The sequence below is a fragment of the Sorex fumeus genome, unplaced genomic scaffold (assembly GCF_029834395.1).
Source record: "Sorex fumeus unplaced genomic scaffold, SorFum_2.1 ptg000007l, whole genome shotgun sequence".
Taxonomy (NCBI): Eukaryota; Metazoa; Chordata; class Mammalia; order Eulipotyphla; family Soricidae; genus Sorex; species Sorex fumeus.
The window spans coordinates 34,779,142-34,802,340 of NW_026606064.1; the positions used below are offsets into that span (position 1 = coordinate 34,779,142).

General features: G+C 40.0%; 1 protein-coding gene across 1 annotated transcript in view; it reads right to left on the bottom strand.

The window, feature by feature from the left end:
* The window catches only part of PRMT3 (protein arginine methyltransferase 3), a 124,022-nt gene extending 101,409 nt beyond the window's left edge, over positions 1–22,613 (bottom strand). Inside the window, exons 1-8 of the mRNA XM_056132582.1 lie at positions 22,495–22,613; positions 22,058–22,193; positions 20,519–20,601; positions 17,911–17,960; positions 16,965–17,067; positions 12,149–12,308; positions 10,484–10,628; positions 5,314–5,379 (exon numbers count right to left, since the gene is read on the bottom strand). Of these exons, the coding sequence (XP_055988557.1) occupies positions 5,314–5,379; positions 10,484–10,628; positions 12,149–12,308; positions 16,965–17,067; positions 17,911–17,960; positions 20,519–20,601; positions 22,058–22,193; positions 22,495–22,522 (771 nt within the window). The 5' untranslated portion in view covers positions 22,523–22,613. The remainder of the gene's footprint in view (positions 1–5,313; positions 5,380–10,483; positions 10,629–12,148; positions 12,309–16,964; positions 17,068–17,910; positions 17,961–20,518; positions 20,602–22,057; positions 22,194–22,494) is intronic.
* Between the last annotated feature and the right edge of the window lie 586 nt (positions 22,614–23,199).

Consider the following 23,199-nt stretch of genomic DNA (forward strand, 5'->3'; position numbering starts at 1 on the left):
TAAAGGGTGGCTGGGAAAATTGGAAATAATGGTGGGAGGAAGGCGCAATAGTGGTGGGATCAGTGCTGGAATATTGAAAATCTGTATCAAATCATCATGAACAACAACTCTGTAAACCACAATGTTTATATAAAGTATAAGGGGAAATAAAATTTAAATTAAAAAAATTACTTGATTTTAATGATATGTGCAATAAAAGTAAATAGCATACAGATTGTAAAAATGATTCTCAATTATTGGTGACAGAAAAAATTATTTAAAGAACCAAAGTTTAGATGCTATTAGGTGCAGGCAGAAAGTCACCATATGATATTAAGAATTTAATTTTTAAAATTCTCATGAAACTACTTTTATACAAAATTAAAATTTTTCTTTTAAGTGCCAAGATATACATTACTGTCAAGATAATGTTTTCTACAAATAAAATCAGAGCAAAAAAAGTTGCATATTATACAGTATTATATTATAAAGTATTATAAACAATGATAGCATATTAAGGTAAAGGTAAAAAGGTAAAGGCCCTCCCTTTGATCGTCGATTTGCTCGAGCGGGCCCAGTAACGTCTCCATTGGAGACTTTGTTGTTACTGTGTTTGGCATATCGAATACTCTCGGTAGCTTGCCGGGCTCTCCGAGAGGGGCGGAGGAATCGAACTCGGGTCAGCCAAGTTGGCCGCTTGTAAGGCGAACGCCCTACCGCTGTACTATCGCTCCAGCCCTAATACTTTGATAGCATATTAATCTTAAATATATGGTACAAAGTGGGTAACTAGATGTACATACACAACACAGCAATAAATAAGTTTCCAGCATTTCACTGAAATAAGACATCTGCAAAATTCAAAAATATTAGTAGTTTAATTGCATGGTATTTTAACAATGGTATTTGGACTATCGACATACAGTTTATGGAAAACAAACTGGCAGTGCTAATACCATCCAGAGTATCCTCATTAACTTATGAGTCCACTACTAGGAACGTATCCAATTACTGTTCTCTCAGATTTATTTACTGATATTTAATATCAAATATTTCTGTGCAGCACTTATTTCTAATATAAACAAACAACTGTGGATTTTCTTATATTGGATGTATGAGCCATTAATTAATGTTAATAAGGAATTATCCATATGAAAACCTTTTAAGAGGGTTTTAGAGTACAGAGAGTAAGGCACACAGCTGACCAGGGTTCAATCTCCAGTATCCCATATAGTCCTCAGAACACCACTAAGAGTGATTCTTGAGTGCAGAACAAAAAGTACCCCTGAGCACTGCCACCAAAACAAAACAAAACAAAACAAACAAACAAAACTCATGAGTGAAGAAAAAGCTAAGTACAGGGGAAGATATGTCCCTTATTCCAACAATCCAATTCAGAGCAATAGACTCAGGGTCAAGGATGTGCCTAAGTGTTGACATAATCAAATATAATCTTTGAGTCATGACAGACTTAAACAAAGAGGGAGAGTTAACACACTAAACTCAACACTTTGTAAAATGAAAGAATTCAATTTCCCTTTTCTAAAAGAAAAATCTTTGAAGGGAACTGATTTTTGCTTAGATGATAATCAAAGATATAATAAGGCAACTAACGAGGAAGTCCCTCAATGTGCTACAAATAGAAATTAATTATGAGTGGCTGATAGGATAATTAAATGACACTCACCATTAAATTAAATCAGAGAAGCTCTATGACCTCAAAAAAAACTTCATAAACAAAAGAATCTTATAATGGAATAGGGATAAAATTATGAACATTAACATAATTAACTTGCTGTGGGCTTGTGGTAGATGGCTTTGACTATACTGAGGCAAATGCCTTCGATGCCTATTTTGCTGAGAGTTTTCATCATAAAATTAAAAAAAAAATAATTAACTTGAACTATATATTACCCAGTATGACAAAGAAGCTAGTGCTATGATATGAAGTTTGTCTACCTAATGGAGACAAATGAAACAGGAACAACAGTAATAAAACTTGGAGACCAGACTTTACCCATTTTTTTTTTTTTTTGGCTTTTTGGGTCACACCCAGCCATGCACAGGGATCACTCCTGGCTCGGCACTCAGGAATTAGCCCTGGTGGTGCTCAGGGGACCATATGGGATATGTTGGGAATCGAACCTGGGTCGGCACGTGCAAGGCAAACGCCCTACCTGCTGTGCTATCACTCCAGCCCTTCTTCACCCATTTCTTAAAGAAGCATATGTAAATAATTATGCTGTTATTAATGAATTAATATGTAGCTTGGTTCCTGTACCAGTTAATTTATTTTTACATAAAGTTAAAATATATTTTAACATATTCAAATTCTAAGATACAGAGTTAAGGGCAACAATTAAGTAAAGCCCCTCAGGTTTTATTACCTAAACTATAATAAGAGACCAACAAACAAAAACTCTCAGGTAACTTTTTCTATTTCCCATTTTAAGGCAAGTCAATTAACCCATTGGTTTTAAGTTTCCTCATGTATAATATGGAGATAAATACTTGCCCTACCTAGATATGGCATGTTAAAATGACAATGAACCAACACATTAAAAGCAATCTAGGGGCTGGAGCGATAGCACAGCGGGTAGGGCGTTTGCCTTGCACGCAGCCAACATGGCCGACACAGGTTCGATTCCCAGCACCCCATATGGTCCCCTGAGCAACGCCAGAAGCAATTCCTGAGTGCATGAGCCAGGAGTAACCCCTGAGCATCGCTGGGGCTGACCCAAAAAAAGCAAAATAAAAAAAAATTTAAAAGCAATCTAGATTACCTAATGCTATTCAAATATATGGTAGTATAAAACCTGAATATGCAAATAAAAGGGCTCTTGATTTTGTGAAACTATCATAGGAAACAATGCCCAAAATGTGCTTTAAGGAGCTAAAAAATCAATATTTAATATTTTACATTACAGTCTAAGAAACCATAAATACAAAGTAAAGCTAATTATAACTTGCTGAGTAAAAAGCAAACATCTCAGGCAAAGAACTGAAGAAAGAACTTCCAATTTACAAAAAAGTCCCTCTAGTTTTACTTTAGCAGACTTGAGAGAAGTGAAAGGAATACAACTATTATCCACTGTGTACATGCTTTCCATTGTTAAGCATTTTGTGTGGAAAAACTTGCATTTTTATATGAACCAAGTCTTGTTCTACATACACAAATATGTGTAAACTCAATATTAGTGAGTCTTTCAGAATTTTCTTCTGCATTAATACATGGGTCTCTCAGAATTTCTGTATCAAAATACGTTAATTCTGTATTAATACTTGAAATCTGAGTTATGAATTAATACTTGAGTTCTATATTAATATTACAGAATACTTGAATTCTGTACTAATATTTGAACACTTCAGAATTTTCTGTATTAATACTGTCTTCCAGAATTTCCTTCTATATTGACAAAAATCTATTCAAAAGTACATTAGAAAGCAAAGATAACTATTTTTACCTAAAACTTTCTAACAGTTATTTTTATTAGAAGTATTAAGAAAAGATGGTTCTAAAGCCAGTGAGATGGCTCAACTTGCTGGACCGTTATGCTTTGCATGATGGAGACCTGGGTTAGATTCCCAGCACATCATTTCCAAGGACCAAGAGCAACCCCTAATAACTGAACTGGGAGTAGTCCTGAGCACTGTTGGTGGTAGCCCAGAAACAAAACAAAAATGATGGCTCAAAGTAAGACCTAACAGACCTCTTATAATAACAAAAATCACAGAATTTTAGAACAAGTTTAAGATGAGATTCAAAGAGGTTTACCACTTATCTAAACTTATATGGTTGGTTCCTGAGAATCTAGTCATAATTAATGATTCCCATACCACTGACTGTTTAAATTCTAGGTGTAGAACAAAATAAAACAGAACACAGTGATTCAATACAAAAATTTAAAAAAATAATCTGGGCATAATTATAAAAAAAAAGGTAAAATTTTAAAAGTAATACAGGGGTTGGAGTGATAGCACAGTGGGTAGGACGTTTGCCTTGCATGTGGCTGACCCGGGTTTGATTCCCAGCACCCCATATGGTTCCCCTAACACCAGAGTGCACGAGCCAGGAGTAACCCCTGTGCATCACTGGGTATGACTCAAATAAGAATAATAATAATAAAGTAAAACAGTTTCCTTCCAAGAATACAAAGTGGTTTTTTCAGGTAAGTATATTAAAGAGTTTTAAACACTTGAATAAAAATATGAAAACTATGAGCTCAGGGTGATGGCTCAAAGTGATGAGCTCTTCCTCAGCTCACAGGACTGGGTTCAAACCCCGGCACTGCATGGTTCTCTAAGCACTGAGCCAGGACTAGCACTAAGCACTGCCAGATGTGATCCCAAAACCAAAAAAGAGAAATAGAACTATATAAAACTCTTAAGTTTCTATTGCAATAATAATAAAAGGCATTAATTTAAGTACAAAGAACTGATACAAAGTCTTCTATTTTTCAGTAGTGGGAATCTGCAAAAACAAACACATGCCCTCAAAACCACTGATAGGAAATGTTTTAAACAAAAGACATCAGAGCACCAATGGTGCTACTGTTGTAGAGTAGTATAAAGTGTGTGAAATAACCATTTTAAAAAGTGTGTTTTGACACTGAGGTGAGGGATAGTCCTTTAGCTCAAAGTGCTAAAGTAGACACTTCACACTTGTGAGGCAGGTTTTGACTTCTAGCATTGCACGATCCCACAAGCACCGTAACAGTAATCCTGGTACCACATGAAAGGTCCTAATACATAAGCCAGTTACATTATCAACATATACATTCTTTAAGAAAAAAAAAAAGTGGAGGGGCCAGTGAGTTAGTAGAGCAGGTAGGGCACTGCCTTGCATGCAGCCAGCCTGGGTTTAATTCCTGGCAAGCCATATGGTGGTCTGAGTCCCACCAGGAGTAGCTCCTGAATGCAGAGCCAGCAGCAAGCCCTGGGCCCTGCTGGGTGTGGCCCCCGAAACAAACAGAAAAGTAAACATATCAGAATAAAATATTAAACATGTGGTTTGGCATGGGGATTATCTAGCAAGTCTGAAATTCATCAAAAGTGCAGAAAAAAAAAGTTAAAGCAAAAACTAACAGATAGGCAAGTAGCATAGTTACAAGTTATGCTACTATAATAAAGAGATTTGTTTTCAAAAGAATATACTGAATGACAGCATTTCCGCTTTGTCAGGCTCTACACCAGAGAGCACCATGCACGACAAGTCTTGCAGGAAATAAACCCGAGCACATTCAATCAACTGTCACCACAATGATGACCCCAAACAGAATTTCAACTGCCACGATACAAATGGAAAGAATAACTTTTGAGTTAGACACTACTCACCTTGTCTTTGAAGATATGTGAATTTTGATATATAAAATCACGGTAACTTTCTGTTCGTATTTTGTCCTAAGACAGAAAGAGTAAATAAAACATGTGTTTACAGGATAGTCTGGATAAATAAAAAGTACCGAGAGAGGAATCACACATAACTTGTTTCCAGAGTTATTACATGTCAGGGGGAAAAAAAGTCACACTTTTTATTTTTCCTCCTTCAAATGAAAATTCAAAACTCAGAAAACATTCCTTAACGTTAATTGGTTACAAGAACTTTTATAATTCATTGAGGTACCACTGCTTTCCAAAAACGTAAAAGTTTGTTTGGGGGCATACAAGATTACACTACAGCTACCATCTAAGTGCTAGTTTTCCTCAGGAGTGTGCATAGAACCCTTCCTTTCTATGACCCCCTCAACTGCCCCAGCTTTGCAATCTTCAGTTCTGTCCTCACAGTCTAAGCAATTGTTTCTCCTGGACACTGTGTATTACTCCTGAGAAAATACTTAAGAATGTGACTTAAATTTGAGTAAGATCAAAGTTCCTAAAACATACACACTTTTGTTTTTGACTTACAATGCCACTGTAATATTTTAACTGGTAACTAAAGCTAACAGCATACGAACATAATCCTTTAAATAAGAAGATCAAGAGAAAAAAACGCAAGAGACAAATCTAACTTAAAAATAAGACTATTTTTCTAATAAACCCACTGACCACATCTACCTGCTTTACAATCATGTTTTGTTCCTAGACATTTCTATGGTAGAAAATGATGCTTACAAGTTCATCAACTGGAGGGCTGGAGAGAGAGTACAGTGAGTAAGGCACCTGCCTAGTATATAGCCAACCTTGGTTCAATCACCAGTACTGCAATGGTCCTCTGAGTACAGAGCTAGGAATAGCCCCTGAACCCCTTGGAGTGTGACCCAAAAGCCAAGCCCCTCCCCTAAAAGCCTGCAATTGTAAGTCACTTGAGGCCTACAGTTCATATTATGTGACTTACACATTTTGAAATCTCACATAACTGTGTGACAAAGGCAGGCACTGAAAACTGATATTTTGTTGATCCGTGAACAAAGCTGATTACCTTTTTTAATTAACTCAGTTGAAACATATACTGACAGAAAATTAAGTATTAAGGAGTTTTGCTGTGGGAGACGGGGGGGGGGGGGGGGGGGGGGGGGAAAAAAAAAAAGAGCATGGTAAAATTACCTGAGGCTGAGGCTAAAGAGATAGCCGAGTAGGGTAGGGTACTTGCCTTGCATGTACCCTACATGCAAGAGTCTGATCCCCAGCACCCCCAAACAGTCCCAGAGCCTGCCAGGAGAGACTCCTGAGTACAGGGGTAAACCCTGAACAACAGTGAGCATGGCCCAAAAAAGCAAAAACAAAAAAATTATCTCAGGCTGAGAATGCCTTTTGGTTTTACATTATGTGAAAAACCAAATGCTACGGCAGCTACATTTACATTATCTATATCCCCAAGAAACAATCTTCTATCAGTATCAGAGATTAATAAACCATATATTTTAAGTTAGGCTTATTAAGTCTTTTCCTGTAAGTTATTTTTAAAATGACTTGGAAAAAAAAATGGAACATTTAAATAAAAACCATTGATTCTGTTTTGGGACACACCTGGTAGTGTTCAGGGCTTGCTCCTAGCTCTGTGCTCAGAGATCATTCCTAATGTACTTGGGGGAACATATGTAGTACTGGGGATCAAACCAGGGTCTGCTGTATACAAAGCAAGCTCCTTACCCCTTTAATTTTTTTCCATTCTCTAAAAAGCATGATTACCTAATTTAGAAGCTGTCTTTCTGGGTCTAAGAGTTCACATAACAGGCTAAATGCATGCTTTGCATGACTGAGGCCCAGGTTCAACCCTCAGCACAGCATATGGTTGTCGGAGCACAGAGTCAGGGTTAACCTCTGAGCACCACTAGGTACGACCCCCAAAACAACAACAAGAAAAAAAAATTGTCTTTTAAAAACACATTTTTATCTCGTTTAAACTTTTCATACATTACAACCAGTGGTTTCTGCTGACACAACAGAAACAGAAAAGATGAACATTAGTCAAGAAAGCAGCTGCTCAGAAAGCTCTAACAAACACACGCCTCCCCACGGCCCCGACTTAATCACTGGCATCCTTCCTCCTGTCCGCAGCCCATGCACTGCTGCTCAGCTTCACTACCATCCTTCACCGGGTCTCCTGTATACGCTCACTCCGGTGCAGTAAAATCAAAATACATCAGAGGGCCGTGGACAGAGTTGGACACTGTAGAGGATTTTTTAATGCAAGAGAAACTCTAAACCTGAAAATCAAGTAAATAATCATGTCTAAATATCTATTCTAACAGAAGACTAACACTCAATGCAAAATGTGGTAATAAACATAAATCTAAAACGTTATCTTTTTCATCAACCTTTTAAAGCTAAGAAACACAAAATTAGAACTCTGAAACTCTCAAATAAGAAAGGTATTTTATAAGACCAATAAAATGTCATCAAAGCATTTCTACAAATATTTTTTAAACATGAGGATGAGACGAGGCAAAAGAAAAGTTGGAACAAAATACTATACTAAAAATATTCTGTATCAATGTATGTTCAGATCTGAATGTTTATAAAGTTTGCATAAATATTTCATAAATTCGTGTTGGTGGACAGAATGCATGATTCACTACAAACACAGTAAGGAGTATGCAGTAAAGATAAATTGTACTTAAGTTTGTAATAAATATTCTGCAGGATAAGCAATGTTTTTCTCAACAATAAAAAAAGTGATGCCTCTCAGATTTACAGGGGTCAAAAATGACTCTTCAGAAAGAAAAGTGCAAAAGGACTTTGAAAGTTCATGTAGAGTATCCTATCAATCACTATCACATATAGTTTTTATCAACCACTATCTTCATCTTAACTCCAACTTTCATTCATAACTGTAATCACAATGTTTGGTATGATGGCATCATTAAAATATCTGTAACTAAGCAACAAAAACCCAAACCACATCTCTATAAACACAGATCAGTCCTAGGGCCAGAATGATAGCAGGTGGGTATAGGACGTCTGCCTTGCACACAGCGACCTGGGTTTGACCAACAGCACTCCACACAGTCCCGAAGCCTGACAAGAGTGGCCCACCACCCGGTAGCCCAAAGAAACAGAAACAAAAGGACATATCCATTCTAATCATAAAAATAAGTCCTATAAATATGGTTTCATGATTTTAAATTATTTATGAAAATAATGTAATATTTTGCTAATAACGCCCTTAAACAGATTTTGTATGTTAAGCACTGTTTGGATAAAAAGAGATTAAGTACAGCTTGATGTCAGGTGCATTTCATATTCATTCATATTATATAAACTAGCAAAATATAAATTATTCCTTCTGCATGGGATATACTCATATTTTCTATGAATACTTCTATGTCCTCTTGTTTTCTTGAAGATGAAGTAATTGCACAGGCTACGAGGAACTAAAGCATATAGATTTATATAAGGATTGTCTTTTTTAATGGAGGAAACAGTTTTTAAGAAAGTACTTAAAGGTTTTAGGGTATAGTATCATACCACATCAACCAAAAAATATTAAGGATTCTTAAGTTATTCTCTAAAAGAGAAAAGATAGCATTAAAAACTCCAATTGATAAGTATATCAAAGATATATGACCACATATAAAGATCCTCTAGTTAAGGATTGTTACAGGTGAACAGGACAGAGATGTAGATACACTCAAATAATTATCCTGATGACCAGAGTGAGACAATGATGTACTCTGAACTATGACCTTATCTTTCTGAAAAACCCAACACAATTTCCATACCCCAAACATAAAAGGTTTATATCATTTAAGTTGATAGAGTGTTCTGAAACTAACATGGGCTTAAATGATCTCCTCTAAGGAAGATATTCTCACCAAATTTTACCCGAGTCATTTTTAAAGAATTCAATTTGCTTTAAAATTCAAGCTAAACTTAAAACAATTTTTTACTCAAAATGCTACAATACCTAAGTGATAACAAAAAATAAAACCAACTGTAACAGTAATGACATGATACTGCTTTGAAAGACGCCGTGTAATTATAATTAGTACAAATCAGCAAACATCCACTCTGATTCTGCAAAGCTGACAGAACAAAAGTATATACATAATATTAAATATTCTTAACAGTATTTTTCAAAAGAACAGTTGTCGGGTTGTCAAAAATAATCTTCTATGTAAGAATTTAGAAATATTATTTCACTGAAATTTAAAAAAATGGGGGCATTTAAAGTTTACAGAAATAATCATAAAAATTTTCACTAAATTTTACTTGCCAGCACTAATTTCAGATATTTTTCACCTTACTGAATTGATAAATTATAACTTGCTATTTTGAATCTGTAATATAATATTTGATAAAACACCTACTTGCTACTAATCTTCTATTTTATATGAACATTGCCATTTTAAAAGCTAAAGCCAACCAAGTTTAAACACTTTATTTGCCCAATTTTGGAAATAACTTGTATACATTATTTATTTTGTTCTGGGGCACACCAAGTGGTGCTCAGTGCTTACTCCTGGTTCTGTGCTCAGGAACCATTCTTGGTGGAGCTCAGTGGACCATATACATGCCAGGGATTGGAACCTAGTCTGACGGTATGCAAGACAAACACTTTAAGCCCTTAACTATATGGCATTAATCATTTAAAATGGGAGGCCTGGTAAAGAGCTCAAATGGCTGCCAAGCACCCCTATAAAACACCAAGACCTTGGGTTTGATCCCCAGCATCGCATGACTTCCTGGGCACTGCTGGGGATAGCCTGGTAGCACCACTGAGGAAGCCAGGGAAAAAAATAATGAAAAATAAAATCAAATGTAATATTACACACAGTAATTGTGAGAATTTACAACAACTTTGTTGTTTTAGTTTTAGTAATCTCTTGAGCCGAAGATACGCTGTGATACACCAAAGAGATTCAAAAGCAGTTCTCAACAGACACAAAAATTTAGTTCTCTGATAGCCTATATATTAAAAACTCATTTTACTCTATTTAAAAAAACAGACTGGCTCTAGTAAATAGATTTCATTTTAGAAAAGAAATAGATCTATTAAACACTCTATTAAAGGACCCACTAATTCCTTTGGTATGGGTTTGGTGCATCAGCACTCTTTTCTAACCTTCAGCATTTCTTCATGTATCCCATAATGCCCATATGAGCTGAAATAAACACCGTCTTCATCCTCCTGAAGATCCGCAATGGCAGTAGTAGATGATGAGCAGGTTCTGACATCTGTGTTCATCACAAAATCTTGAGCAAATTGTCTGTAATCAATTTGAAATACACCCTTGAGACAGGTTCACTGAACCATGGACAAAGGCAAGGCTAGAGGGTAAGGAAGAAAGGGGAGGGAGGGCAAAGTGGAGTGTGTTGAGCAGTGCGTCAACCACACTACCGGAAAGCAACTGAAAGCGCCCCCTGCTGGACAGTAAGCAACGGCACCTAATGGTAAACAAAAATGCCGCCAAACCAGGAAAGTGCTGTCAGCTACGAATTCAAGTTGTTCATCTCTTTCAGCGGAACAAAAACCACCCTTATGATTTCTCCTGCTATCCAAATCTTATTTCAGCAAATAAATGTATCAAATTTCAGTACTATTAACACACTCTCAAACCGTATTTTCTCATAAAGAGTTGAAAGGTCAGAAAGTAGACGTGAACTGAGAATTACTTCCATACACCTGTACCATCCGTCCCAGGTTAAAAACTCGGTTCCCCTTTGATCACACATATCAAGAACCTTAGGTCACTTCACATCTATAAGGCCCTGAGTTTGAGTCCACAAACCAAATCTATGAATTATAAATGTTTATGAACTAGTATGTTAAAGCAATCCAGAGAGGCAGAAACAGAGACACTGAGTACCGAAAACATAAATCATATTTCAGGGGCCGGAGAGATATAGTATAGCAGGTAAGGCAACTGCCTTGCATGTGGTCTACCCTGGTTCAATCTCTGGCATCTCCCGGGTACCGTCAGGAGTGGTTCCCAAGTGTAAACAAGGGGTTAAGCATCACCACGTGTGGCCCAAAAACCAAAAAATTAATAAAAAAAAAAACGTAATTTCAGAAACGGGAAGGTAGCTATAATCAACTACATTACATTTTCTGCTAGACATACTACAAAATCAAGAGTACAACTTATAAATCCATAGGTAAAACTAGAAGTATATATGGTAAAAATACAAAATCTCAGGACCCATTTCAGATTTCCTCAATCAGAATCCACAGTTTAATGAGATTCCCTGGTGATGGATATATCCAGTAGTGTTAAGATAGAAAAATGCTAAAATGCTAAATGCTAAAAATGCTTATTTGCAAAAACTACCCACTCCCCACTATTTTTTGGGGGGTTAAATATGACACCACTATCCTTCATCTCTTTAAAAATTAGGTTATTATGCTATTAAAAATCTTAGCCCAAACCTAAAAAATATTATTTCCCCAATTTTCCCCTTGGAGACAGAAAGTAATATGGAGGAAATTACAAGCAGGGTAATCAAAAGTGTGGTACCATCAAAGGTATAAAAGCACCCAAAAGAACACTCAGCAGAACAATTACCATGAGTACAAAAGTAATTATAAAGAAGCGTGCAAAACTATAAAGCTTTATGTTAATCAACTGTAGCAACAAAGAAAATAGCTCCATCTTTAATATGACTAAAACTAAAACACTATGTGCATTCTAGTACATGAATTGTTTTTCCATATTCTATCCACCTTGTCATTCGTTGTATTATTTGGGGGGAGATAAACAATGAGTTTTCTGTAAAATTGATAAATTACTTCATTCTTTGCAGATCCTCACGTGCTCTGGCTAATGCAGCTTCAGCAGACAGTGCCCTGGCTTCCATATGTTTCAGTTTTTCAACAACAGATGTATTTTCATTGAGTCCATTGGGGTATGAGAGTGGGACTGACACTGGTTCATACAGATCTTCGACATCTGAAGAAATAAATGGGTATTATTAGGCTCTCTTATAATAATGAAACATGTGAAAATACATTAGAAATAAGTATATACCAAGTGCCTATTACAAGCCGGCTGAAAAATATGAGCGAAAGGATTTTTACTTAAGGAAACATTTAACATCCAAATTATTTCCATTTGAATTCAAAGAGTATACTGTTAGTTTTTCTTAGCTGGCTAAACTGAACACAAATTTGGAGCAAAGTTGAGCTTACTCTAAAGGCAATACGGTATGCCAATAATCTCTAATCATTGGCAGAAAACTGCATGAATCTCAAAAAACTACAGATCCATTCACTATTTAATTCAGCAAAAAAGTATTTCCATAGTATTAAGGGATGATGAGCATATTTCCTATATCCTATTACAATTCTCAAGATAAACAAGTGCGTATCTTGTTTCCAAAATTTTGCAAACCGTGTGCAAGCCACCTTAAGTTGATAGATTAAAACCAAGCTAACTAATGGGTTATTTTGGCAAATTTCTTTGTTTTGCCCTCTTTTGCAATAAAAATTGTAGCATTAATACTTATTAAAGTAAAATGTGCATTTGGAAAGAAGAAAGGAGTCAGTAAACATTAAAATTCTGTATTATAATTAATCAAGACAGTCTAATTCAAAGTCCTAAACCGAATGTAAGATGAATCAACATCAAATCTACATCTACAACAAATCAACTTTATTTGGGCAGATGAGAACCACCACAGAAAGTGACCAGTTTACAAGGTAGATCTAAACCACCCCCTCCAAAAAGTGCTCAAAAATAAATGAAGCAAAAACTGAGAGACTTATAGGCAAATTAGATGATCCATCAAATTTAAACATTTCCCTTTCCAACAACAGACAGAATTAGATGTGAAAGAAAAAAATCCTAAAGACTATAAAAGATATTAAGGGCTGGGGAGGAAGAGACAGCTCAAATTGGTAAAATGCACACCTGACAGGCAGAGGCCCTACACTTACTCCCAAGCACCACATGAAGCCCAGCACAAGGAGCATCACTGGGTGTGGCCATGGTGGGTGAGAGCATTGCTGCGCGTAAACAGGAGCACTTCATCAGACCTGAACACTGAATCGTGAAGCCAACAGAGGTGGGCTGACTACTGCCCAGAGTGGCCAAGGCCCACAGAGAACTGCTTGAGAACCCTCTACAAAATAGCATCAAGTTTTTAAATTGTGGATTTTTACAAACCCAGCACCTTGAACTGATTACAAAATATTTTACACCGTATCTTGACACTTCTCAGAACACTGATGGGTGACTTTGCAGATGTCCCTCAATGTGGGTTGTCTATTTTCTCTTTATTGCTACTCCTATATTCTTATAAAGAACTGCAGAGAAAGGACATCATATTCTCGATGCACACACTATACCAAGGGAATCCTAGTGGCCATATGCCTCATCATTGGTGGTATTACTGTCCACTGTGTGATTCAAGCGGTGTCTGCTGGGTTATTCCACTGGAAAGTCACCATCTCCTATGTAACCAGAAAGTTTCTTGGCAGGTGATGCTTTCAAATCGATTTGTCTTAAATTTTTCCATTAACACTAGAATCCACTGAGGATCTTTTCTGCAGGTTATTAAATCTTGGTATTTACCCCAGGTGATTGTCTATTTCTCCCACCCCTTCTCTCCTGTTGTGATGTCTGCAGGAAGCACAACCAGCCAGGGTGATTGCACACATGGTTTCAGTGAGTGGGGTCATAACAGCAGTGCTGGGAATCACACTGTGTGATGTGGGGCATAGTCAGGGATGCGAGACATGCACTCTCGCACTTCGTGGGAGTCCCCTTGTACATTTATTAACAGGAATGCTATTCCAAAGGTGAGTTGTTCCTTCCCCCATTTAATTTGGTTGGTAATTTATGAAACTTGCCGTTATTTATTTTATAGGCTGAATCTCCATATTATCATTTTGTGTTCTTCAAAGTAATGCGGCTCCTTCAGATCGGTGTCAGCATTCTCTTAAGAAATCTCTCCGTACTTGACCTTATTTTGGTTTCTATTTTTCCCCCTCTTCAGGGACCAACAATAAGACGATCGGAATCACCCGACGCCTATGCAGTGGCCCTCGCAATTAATTTCATGGCCTCGTGCTTGTGCTAGGTGCTGCCTAAACCACTGAGCCATCTCCTGGTCTCTTCTTTCTTGGGATTACCAACAGCAGGACCAGACTAGATGTGTGACCTTGAGTTACCTTTCAGTCCCCCTCCCCTTTTTTAAAAGAATTTTATGACACAAGATGCCTCAAATTCATTTTATATTTTCCCTCCATCTACAAAATCAATCTCTCTTCTAAGGAGCGATCCTTTTACTGGAGAATGGTGTTGTTAAATCAAGATCTGGCTGGGCATTAGGGCAATTAACTACTTATAGGATTTTTCCAGGTCCTCTCAGCAGGATATATACATGTGTGTCATACAGTCTTGAGTCATTGTAAATAAGCTTCTGTTTCAAAATATTGGCAAAGTATCTTCAAAACAGAGCCTTGTGGGGGCTGGAGCAACAGCACAGCAGTAGGGCGTTTGCCCAGCATCCCATATGGTCCCCCAAGCACCGCCAGTAGTTCCTGAGTGCATGAGCCAGGAGTAACCCCTGTGCATTGCCGGGTGTGACCCAAAAAGAAAAAAAAAAAGAAAAAAAAAACAGAGCCTTGTAAGGGAGACTGCTGGGCTGAAAAGCAAGTGTATATTTAGGTTTGTTAGGCATTGCCAAATCTGAATTCTATTAGCAATGTACGACAGTGAGAGTCTCTCCAAATCCCTGTCAACTCTGTTGTCATATTTTAAAAAAAATTTATAGTCTGGGCTCAAAGGGCTGGAGAGGCTTTGCAAGCAGGAGGCTTGGGTTCAATCTTGACACTGCATGGTCCTGTGACCAAAGTGGGGAGTAGCCCCTGTATGCCACCGGATATGATCTAAAATCCCCCAAAATACCTTTATGTTGTTTAGAAGTCATATCTAGTGGTGCGCAGGGCTTACTCCTGACTCTGCACTCAGGAATCACTCTTGGCAGTGTGAGGGAATAAATGGGAGGTGGGGACAGAACCCAAGTTGGCTATGTGCAAGTCAAGTGCTATCTGCTGTACCGTCCATCTGGCACCCTCAAATATAAAATTTTAGAAAGTACAACTGAGGTGAGAAATGGTGCCTAATCATTTTAAGTGTATCCAACACATTGTCTTATGTTGAAAGTCTATAATGAAACCCGAAGCCAGAAAGACTGTATCTTCCTCCTGTCTTCACTAAGAGCCAGGCAGTCCAGATCAAAAATGCGGGCAGTGCACTGAAGACCAGCCAAGCTCAAGCTTCACTTTCTTGAATAGGCCTCTCACTGCTCTAGATCTGAATCATGTCTCCTTTACCTGAACTTCTACAAAACTGATTCACTTACTTAGGTACCTGCCCTCACAAAAGGGCACCAGGTTAACATGTGTTACCTCTGCAATAATCTTGTAAAGTAGGGATCATCTTTTTGTAACTTAAGGTTGAAAGAAATGATATACCTTGTGAAATTGTGAAAACAATAAGGAGCAATCCAGGACTTACCAACTTTAGAGCTATACAGTATCTCAGAAATCTAGCCCATAGCTCATATTTTTTGAACTTATAACCAAAACATTTAAGTGATCTGAGGTGGGAGAGAGAGTACAGGAGTACAAGTCAAGTACAAGCCTTGAATGTGCTTGATCCCAGTTCAATCCCCAGCATCACATGGTCCTCTGAGCATCACTGACTGTGTCCCTGGTAGTATCCAGCACTACTGCGCCTAAGCAAGACCGAATCTTCAGGCCCAAGAATGGCACCATGTGGCCCAGGTGGTGGGCAATTTTTCCTGAACCCACATTACACAGTGAATGATGAGGAAGTAACTTTGTCCGTTCTTTCTTTCTAATCAGTTCTTGCTAATCAAAGAAATGCTCAAATACACATTGTCAAACTATTATCTGTAAAAGCATGTGTCTTTTTAAAATGGTCTTGCTCATCTCTGCCTTCCACTAACCAGATTCACAAAGTACCTACATGAGGCCAACAGAATTTACACAAGATCCCCATGCAACAAGGAGGCATAGCATAGAGCAAGATATAGGAAAGAACCAAGAGTTAAAGACTGAGTGACCCTGTCACAGGCACAAGAATTTATGGGAATAAGTCCGGGAAAACTTAGATGAAATCGGTTCTGCATCAAAATATACTGCAGTAAATTAGATGTCTCAAGATTTTACAAAGTAGCTAATGTTTGTTAATTTCTGCCACATTTAACTGTGCTCAGGGGTGACTCCTGGCTCAGTGCCTGGAGACCTAAATGGTGACAGGGTTCATACCAGGGCCTCCTGCATGAAAAGCATAAACTCCAATCCACTTAGCTATCTCTTGAGCCCAAAAAAGGAGTTAAAATTATGCTCTCAAATCTCCCTAAGTGGCACAACAGCTTGCACTCAATGTTTAAGCAAGTTTGTATTTCTTAATTCCTCCCAGGTATTTGTTAGTGTGTCTATCAGTTAAGTGACTTTTCTGCTGAAATAAACTAATGCAATCTTTAGAGAATGCCGACACAAATTTTCCTCTAAACCCTATCATTTTGCCATAACGAAAGTCTGTACTAAAGTAAATACAGTACATTTCTCTTACCAAACTGAAGCAAAAGGTCATCTTCTAATACAGGTTTCAAATACTCTTCTTTCTCCCAAGGCACTGGGTTGTATATTGAATTCATGTACTCAACTGTAGGATTCTGGTATAAAATTAATGACAATATACGTCTTTTCATTGCATATACTCATATCTACCCTACTTCCAACAAAAAAACCTAGGACAATTAAACAAAAAAGGAAATTTTATCTGTATTACACAAAGTCTCTTACGGTATTTTTAACTATCTGTAATTTCATTAACTTGACTGGATGATTAACAGTTTCAATGCAGTTTTATACTGTTTGGATTAGGGGCAAGTAGCAATATAAATATTTATGAGTAGAAAACAGAAAAAAAATATTTGGAAAAACAGAAGAACCACCCAAGTACCTAAAATAACTTTAGAAATCATCCCCAGTGGAGTCTGGCAAACGTCAGACCCTAACAGGGATCCCTAGAACCACATGTCTCCAGGGGCCAGAGCAATAGAACAGTGGGCATCCCTTGCACACGGCCAACCTGGGCTGGATTCCATATGGTCCCCTAAACACCTCCAGGAGTAATTCCATTCCTGGGAACAGAGTCAGGAGTTAAACCCTAAGCACTGCCAGGAATGGCCCCCAAAACCCCATACCTCCACCCTCGTCCCCAGCCCCCACAACCCATCTCACCCCTAGCATCTTGGGGTAAGGTCCTGGTAGCCCCCAGCATCATTAGGTCAAGCATCTCTGAAAAAGGCCCCTGGTCTCTCTAACCCCACCTCAAGTATCACTGGTAAGTCTCCTTTAAAAAAGCTTATTAAGTATGGAGTGTATCCACTTATTTGGTGTGGTACGATATGCTGATATGCCCATATAATGTGTTAAATTTAAGTTGCTTATAATAGTCATTATATAGTACTTTGTTTCTCAAAAAAATACTACAAATTTCAATTACAGCTTACCTTAAGTCTAATGAAATTTATTAGCTTAATGTATCCATAAAATTCAAGTCCTAAAGGGGGGGGAAAAATTCACCAATTTTAATATACATTTTATTTAACAGTCCTATTTGATACTGGTATCTCTAATTAGAATTAAGATATTTCTGCTTCCTAAATGACTTATAATTTTACTTATTTTTGGGAACAAAAAACAGTAATTTATATTTCTGAGTATTTTAACTGAGAAATAGTCATAGGTTATGAACTGTAATGCAATCCTTGCATTTCTAAAATACAGGAACTCGTGTGTGGGGGGAGGGGGGGCTGGGGAGCAATTCCAGGGTCTCACATGAGTTCTGCCACTTATCACATCCCTGGCTCAGGAAATTACTTCTAAGACAATACATATCAGAAAAATTAAGTTCTCAAATTTGCACTTTTTTTTTTTTTTTTGCTTTTTGGGTCACACCTGGCAATGCACAGGGGTCACTCCTGGCTCTGCGCTCAGGAATTACCCCTGGCGGTGCTCAGGGGACCATATGGGATGCTGGGAATCGAACCCGGGTTGGCCGCATGCAAAGCAAACACCCTACCCTCTGTGCTATCGCTCCAGCCCCCAGCACTTTTTTTAAAGTACTTAACAGCTCATACTTGAGCCAAAAGCCAAAAATAGTACTTACCAAATTATCACCAAAGTATTATTACATCAGGACACACTTGTACACTGTACAAATGATGAAAATTAAAAACAATGAGGCGTATTAACCAGTTTTGATATCTTCCCCAAAAAAACAAACAGTATAGGGGCTGGAGCACAGCGGGTAGGGCATTTGCCTTGCACACGGCCAACTGGGGTTCAATCTCCAGCATCCCATATGGTCCCCGAGCACCACCGAGAGTAATTCCTGAATGCATAAGCCAGGAGTAAGCCCTATGTACTGCTGGGTGTGACCCAAAATAAGAAAAAAATAAATGCAGTATAGTTTTTCTTAAGTTTTTGGAACACACCCACTGGTGCTCGGAGGGACCATATGTAACTGGGGACTACAGGCAGCTGCAGGCAAGGCCAGAGCCTTAACTCTGTACTATTCCTCCAGTTCCAAGAAAGCAATCTTAAAAACAAGAGCCCATCCAGCCAACAGAATATTGGTCACTATAAGAAAAAAACTGGAAAATATCTCACAGTCCAAGTTATATACTTGGTTAGTGAAACACACACACACACACACACACACACACACAAATTGTGCATCTGTGTGTTTTGTTTTGAGCAAAGGGGGGGGGGGCTACTTACAGTGACGATTCTGGGGCTGCTGGGGGAAACCATGCAGTGCCAGGGATTGCACCCAAAATCCCAGCAGGCACGTCATGCACTCCAATGCCTTTAAGCTATCTCCCTATTCCACAAAACTATACTTAAAGAGATTCTAGTTCAGTTTTAAAATATACATTAAAAACATGGAGGAAAAAAACAGTGAGATTAAATCTTCCTGATTTTCAGAAACACCTGGATTTGAATAAACATCACTTTTAGCTAAGACCAACATCTTACCCCTATTAACTATCTTCCGACAAAATCCTCTCCAGTTTTAGTTATATCCACCAAAAGGAGCAGAAAGCTTTATGTATGTTTACATGCAAATAAAATCTAAATATTTTATTGACCAAGTTAATTTCATCACTCCATACATCTATCCAAATCCTAATAAACCTCAATCCTGGGGCTGGAGTAGGAAAGTACTTGTCTTGCACGTAGCCAACCAGGCTTAGTCCCTGGCACATGTGGTGCCCCAGGCAACTCTCCCTGAGAATAGCCAAGACTATATCCTGAGCACCTCCAGATATGGCCCAAAAACAAAATAAATAAATAAATAGGTGTTAATTGCTTGATGTCTTTTCTAAAAGAAAATTCAATTCTATCTGCCTTAAAATCACCCTGTTGATCTTGTTAAATTTTCTTTTGGGTAAGGTGTTTGCCTTGTAGGCGTCTGACCCAGGTTCAATTCCTTCGTCGCTAAGAGCCGGGCAAGCTATCCATAGTATCCCGCCCACACGGCAAAGCCTGGCAAGCGACCCGTAGCATATTCGATATGCCAAAAACAGTAACAGTCTCACAATGGTGACATTACTGGTGCCCGCTCAAACAAATCGATGAAAAGGGGGATGACAGTGCTACAATACAAAATCTAACTCTCTTCTTGCTTTTCCTAATTCGAAAATGATAAAAACACAATCACATACTAATTTTTTTTCTCCTTTTTAGTCAATATAAGCTTTAATACAGTAAACCATCTAAAACAACATTCTATTATTGACCCTCCTCCATGGACCACTTTATTTTCAGAGTTTGAGCGGTAGTACGGGATTTAAAGCACTTGCCTTGAATGCAGCGGACCCCAATTTGATCTTCAGCATCACTCATGGTCCAGAGTACAGCCAGGAATAACTCCTGAACACCATCAGACAGGTGTGGTCTTTTAAATGCCCACCATTTAAAAAAAAACCCTCTAATTTCATTAGGTAAGTTGTTGCTATGCTTCATCACATTGGATTTGTTTAGGAAAACTGTGAAAAAATGTTCAACTTAAATTTCACAGCTAAATTTTTCTTTATGTTAGAAAATACTTACCATGCTTATGGACCATGTTACCAATATTAAACTGATGTTCAGTCTTACAGTGTGAAAATGTTTCTTCTGCAGATGTAAATAACCTGAAAAATCAAGCAATAGCTTCATGGACTATCACTGAGAGAAGTTTACAAATGCATTTCCTAAAACTTATCCATTTTTTGCTCCACTGTTTACTACTTTTTGGGTTTTTTTTTTTTCAATTAAAGAAAAATAAAAAAGCATTCCTACACTTAAGAGAAAGCACTTCAAAAGGGAATTGGTAGGTGGCAGTCTCTCGAACTATCTTGTCCAGATTATTTGCCAAATAATAGCTCTGAAAGTCTTTTAAGGAATACTCCCTTTGCCAGATTCTGTTTGTCAGGAAATGAAAATTCCCTAGGAGAGATTCTTTCTGTCTGTTCCCAGAGACTCTGAATTGGCACAGCTGTAACTTCATTTAGAAATAAAGCACAAAACTTAATTTTACTATTGGTGCAACCGCAAAGCACTTAATAAATTTCTAGTGACTTTGCAGTGTGCCAACGTAATTACAATATAGACAGTGTGAGGACCATGCTTCTTCAATATGTGATATGCAAAATTAAAGGGCACATAAGATTAGGAGAAGACAGCTGCATTCTTCCATATGCTTCTCACAGAATGCTGCGTTTGTTTTTCAGCATTTCCTGAGCTTGGTTATTTTTGCAGCATATTTATGCAGCCTATCATAGAGAAGTGCATACTTGTCTAAAGTAGATGCAAACAGAGTCTCCCACGGAGATGTGGTGACACGTGAGAATAATGCTGAATCAAGAGGAGCTAATGTACCAGCAGCCAGTACCAACCCCAAACTCAAAGGCTAAAGGAAGATGTTTTATTAAAGCAACGCTGCAATGCCAACCTGGCCTTTTTCATCACCACCTGCCCAAGAGCGTGGCCAAAAGCAAAGCTTGTTCAGAGAAGTGAAGAGACAAAACTTGACGGGGAAAGCACACGGATCTGGAGAGAGAATAAGCCAAAGCTTTGTAACCAGGTTGGCAGTTCTCTCTCCTCAAGTGAAAAGGACATCAATTCCCTCCCCTTCGACGGACCTTTATCAAGGGCCCGAAGATGAACCAAGAAACTGAAGCAGACAGAAATGTGATGCCGGAGAACCTGTCCTGCAAAACTGGAAGGGTTCTAAGGGTTAACAGTGGCTCCCAAACCTGTCACTCATGGGTCACCAGAGAGTGCCTATCTTCTAGAAATTTCCAGACTCACTCCCTGATTTCCAAGAACTATGATGCAATTTCAACTTTCTTTTTTTGGTCTCACGGAACCGTGGTGTTCAACCAGATTTAGGAAGCACAGCTCCTATTGCAACCCTCTTAATCTCACACTGGGGAAAACTGAGGCCTGTGGGGCCACTGCATGGGGGCGGGGAGGTCTCCCAGGTGGACGCTGGCTCGGTGGGGGGAGTGTTCCTGAGCCCGCTATGCAGTCCCCACGCGTCGGGGTGGAGGTGGGGGGGACCCCTCCCCCCGAGGACTCCAGTGTGTGTAGCTGAGACGGACGAACCTGTCACAGAACAGGCAGGGGGTCTGCTGCTTGTCGTGGGGGGGCTCGGCATCGTCCTCGTCCTCCCAGGCGGCCTCTTCGCCGCTGTCTGACAGCTCGGGTGGGTCCTCGTCTTCCTCCAGCGCGCCCCGGCCACCTAGCACAGGCAAGGGTCAGCGGTGTCGGGGCCCAAGGGCCCCGGGGTAGGGGGATGGGGGCGGGGGGCGCTCGAGGCAGAGAACGGGGGGCTGGGGGGGAGGGGATCCCCGCCCGCGCGCCGCGACCCTTCCCAGCACCTTCCCCTTCCCACCCCCACCCCCAGCCGACCCCACCCCGCCCCGCGGCTCGGCCAGCCAAGGCCCCTCGGCGCCCGGGCATGCCGGCGTCTCCTCGGGGCCCACAGGAGCGCGGGGCGCCGGGGTCCTCGCGGCGTGGTGGGGCCGGGAGGGGTTACCCACCGAGAGCGCCCGACGCTAGGGAGCACATGGCTGGGATGCCCGGGGACGCCTGCACGCCTGAGAGGGGCGGAACCGGCTACGGAGCACGCGCGCGCGCGCGCGCACACACACAAACACACACATACACACGCGCGCGCCCGCGCGCGCTCTCAAACACAGTCACTGCCTCCACGAGCAGTCCCGGCTCCGGGCACGTCGGGCACGTGCGCGTGCGCGCGCGCGCGCGCGGCCGGGCCTCGGGAGCCCCGCCCACGCTGAATGCGCGCGTGCGCACGAGGCCTCGCCGGCCCTTCCGGTCTCTGCGCAGCGGGGGCGGTCACGTGAGGGGGCGGGGCGGGGCGGAGGCGGGGCCGCGCCTTTCCCTGCTGCCGCAGGCCTGACGCAGTGCGCGCCGATCGAGCACTTGCAGAGGCGTTTGGCTGCTGCAGCTTAGGGCTGCCGCTCATCCTCCGTTCCCCTGGTTCCAGCTGGCCACAGTTGAAACGGCACGCTCTGCAGCGGTTGTGCTGTCGGCCTCTCGCCCTTGATTGTGTGTCCCTTAACTCGAGGAAATGGGCTCTTAAAGGGAGGGCGGCACGAGCCTGGGCCTCACCTCTGCTTCCTGGATTCCTGGGGTGCAGCTGCGGGCTGGGCGGGAGGGCGGTGAGGAAGGTGCAGAGAGGCGAAAGGCCTGCGGGTTTTGATTTTAGTTTTGCATGGCGGGGG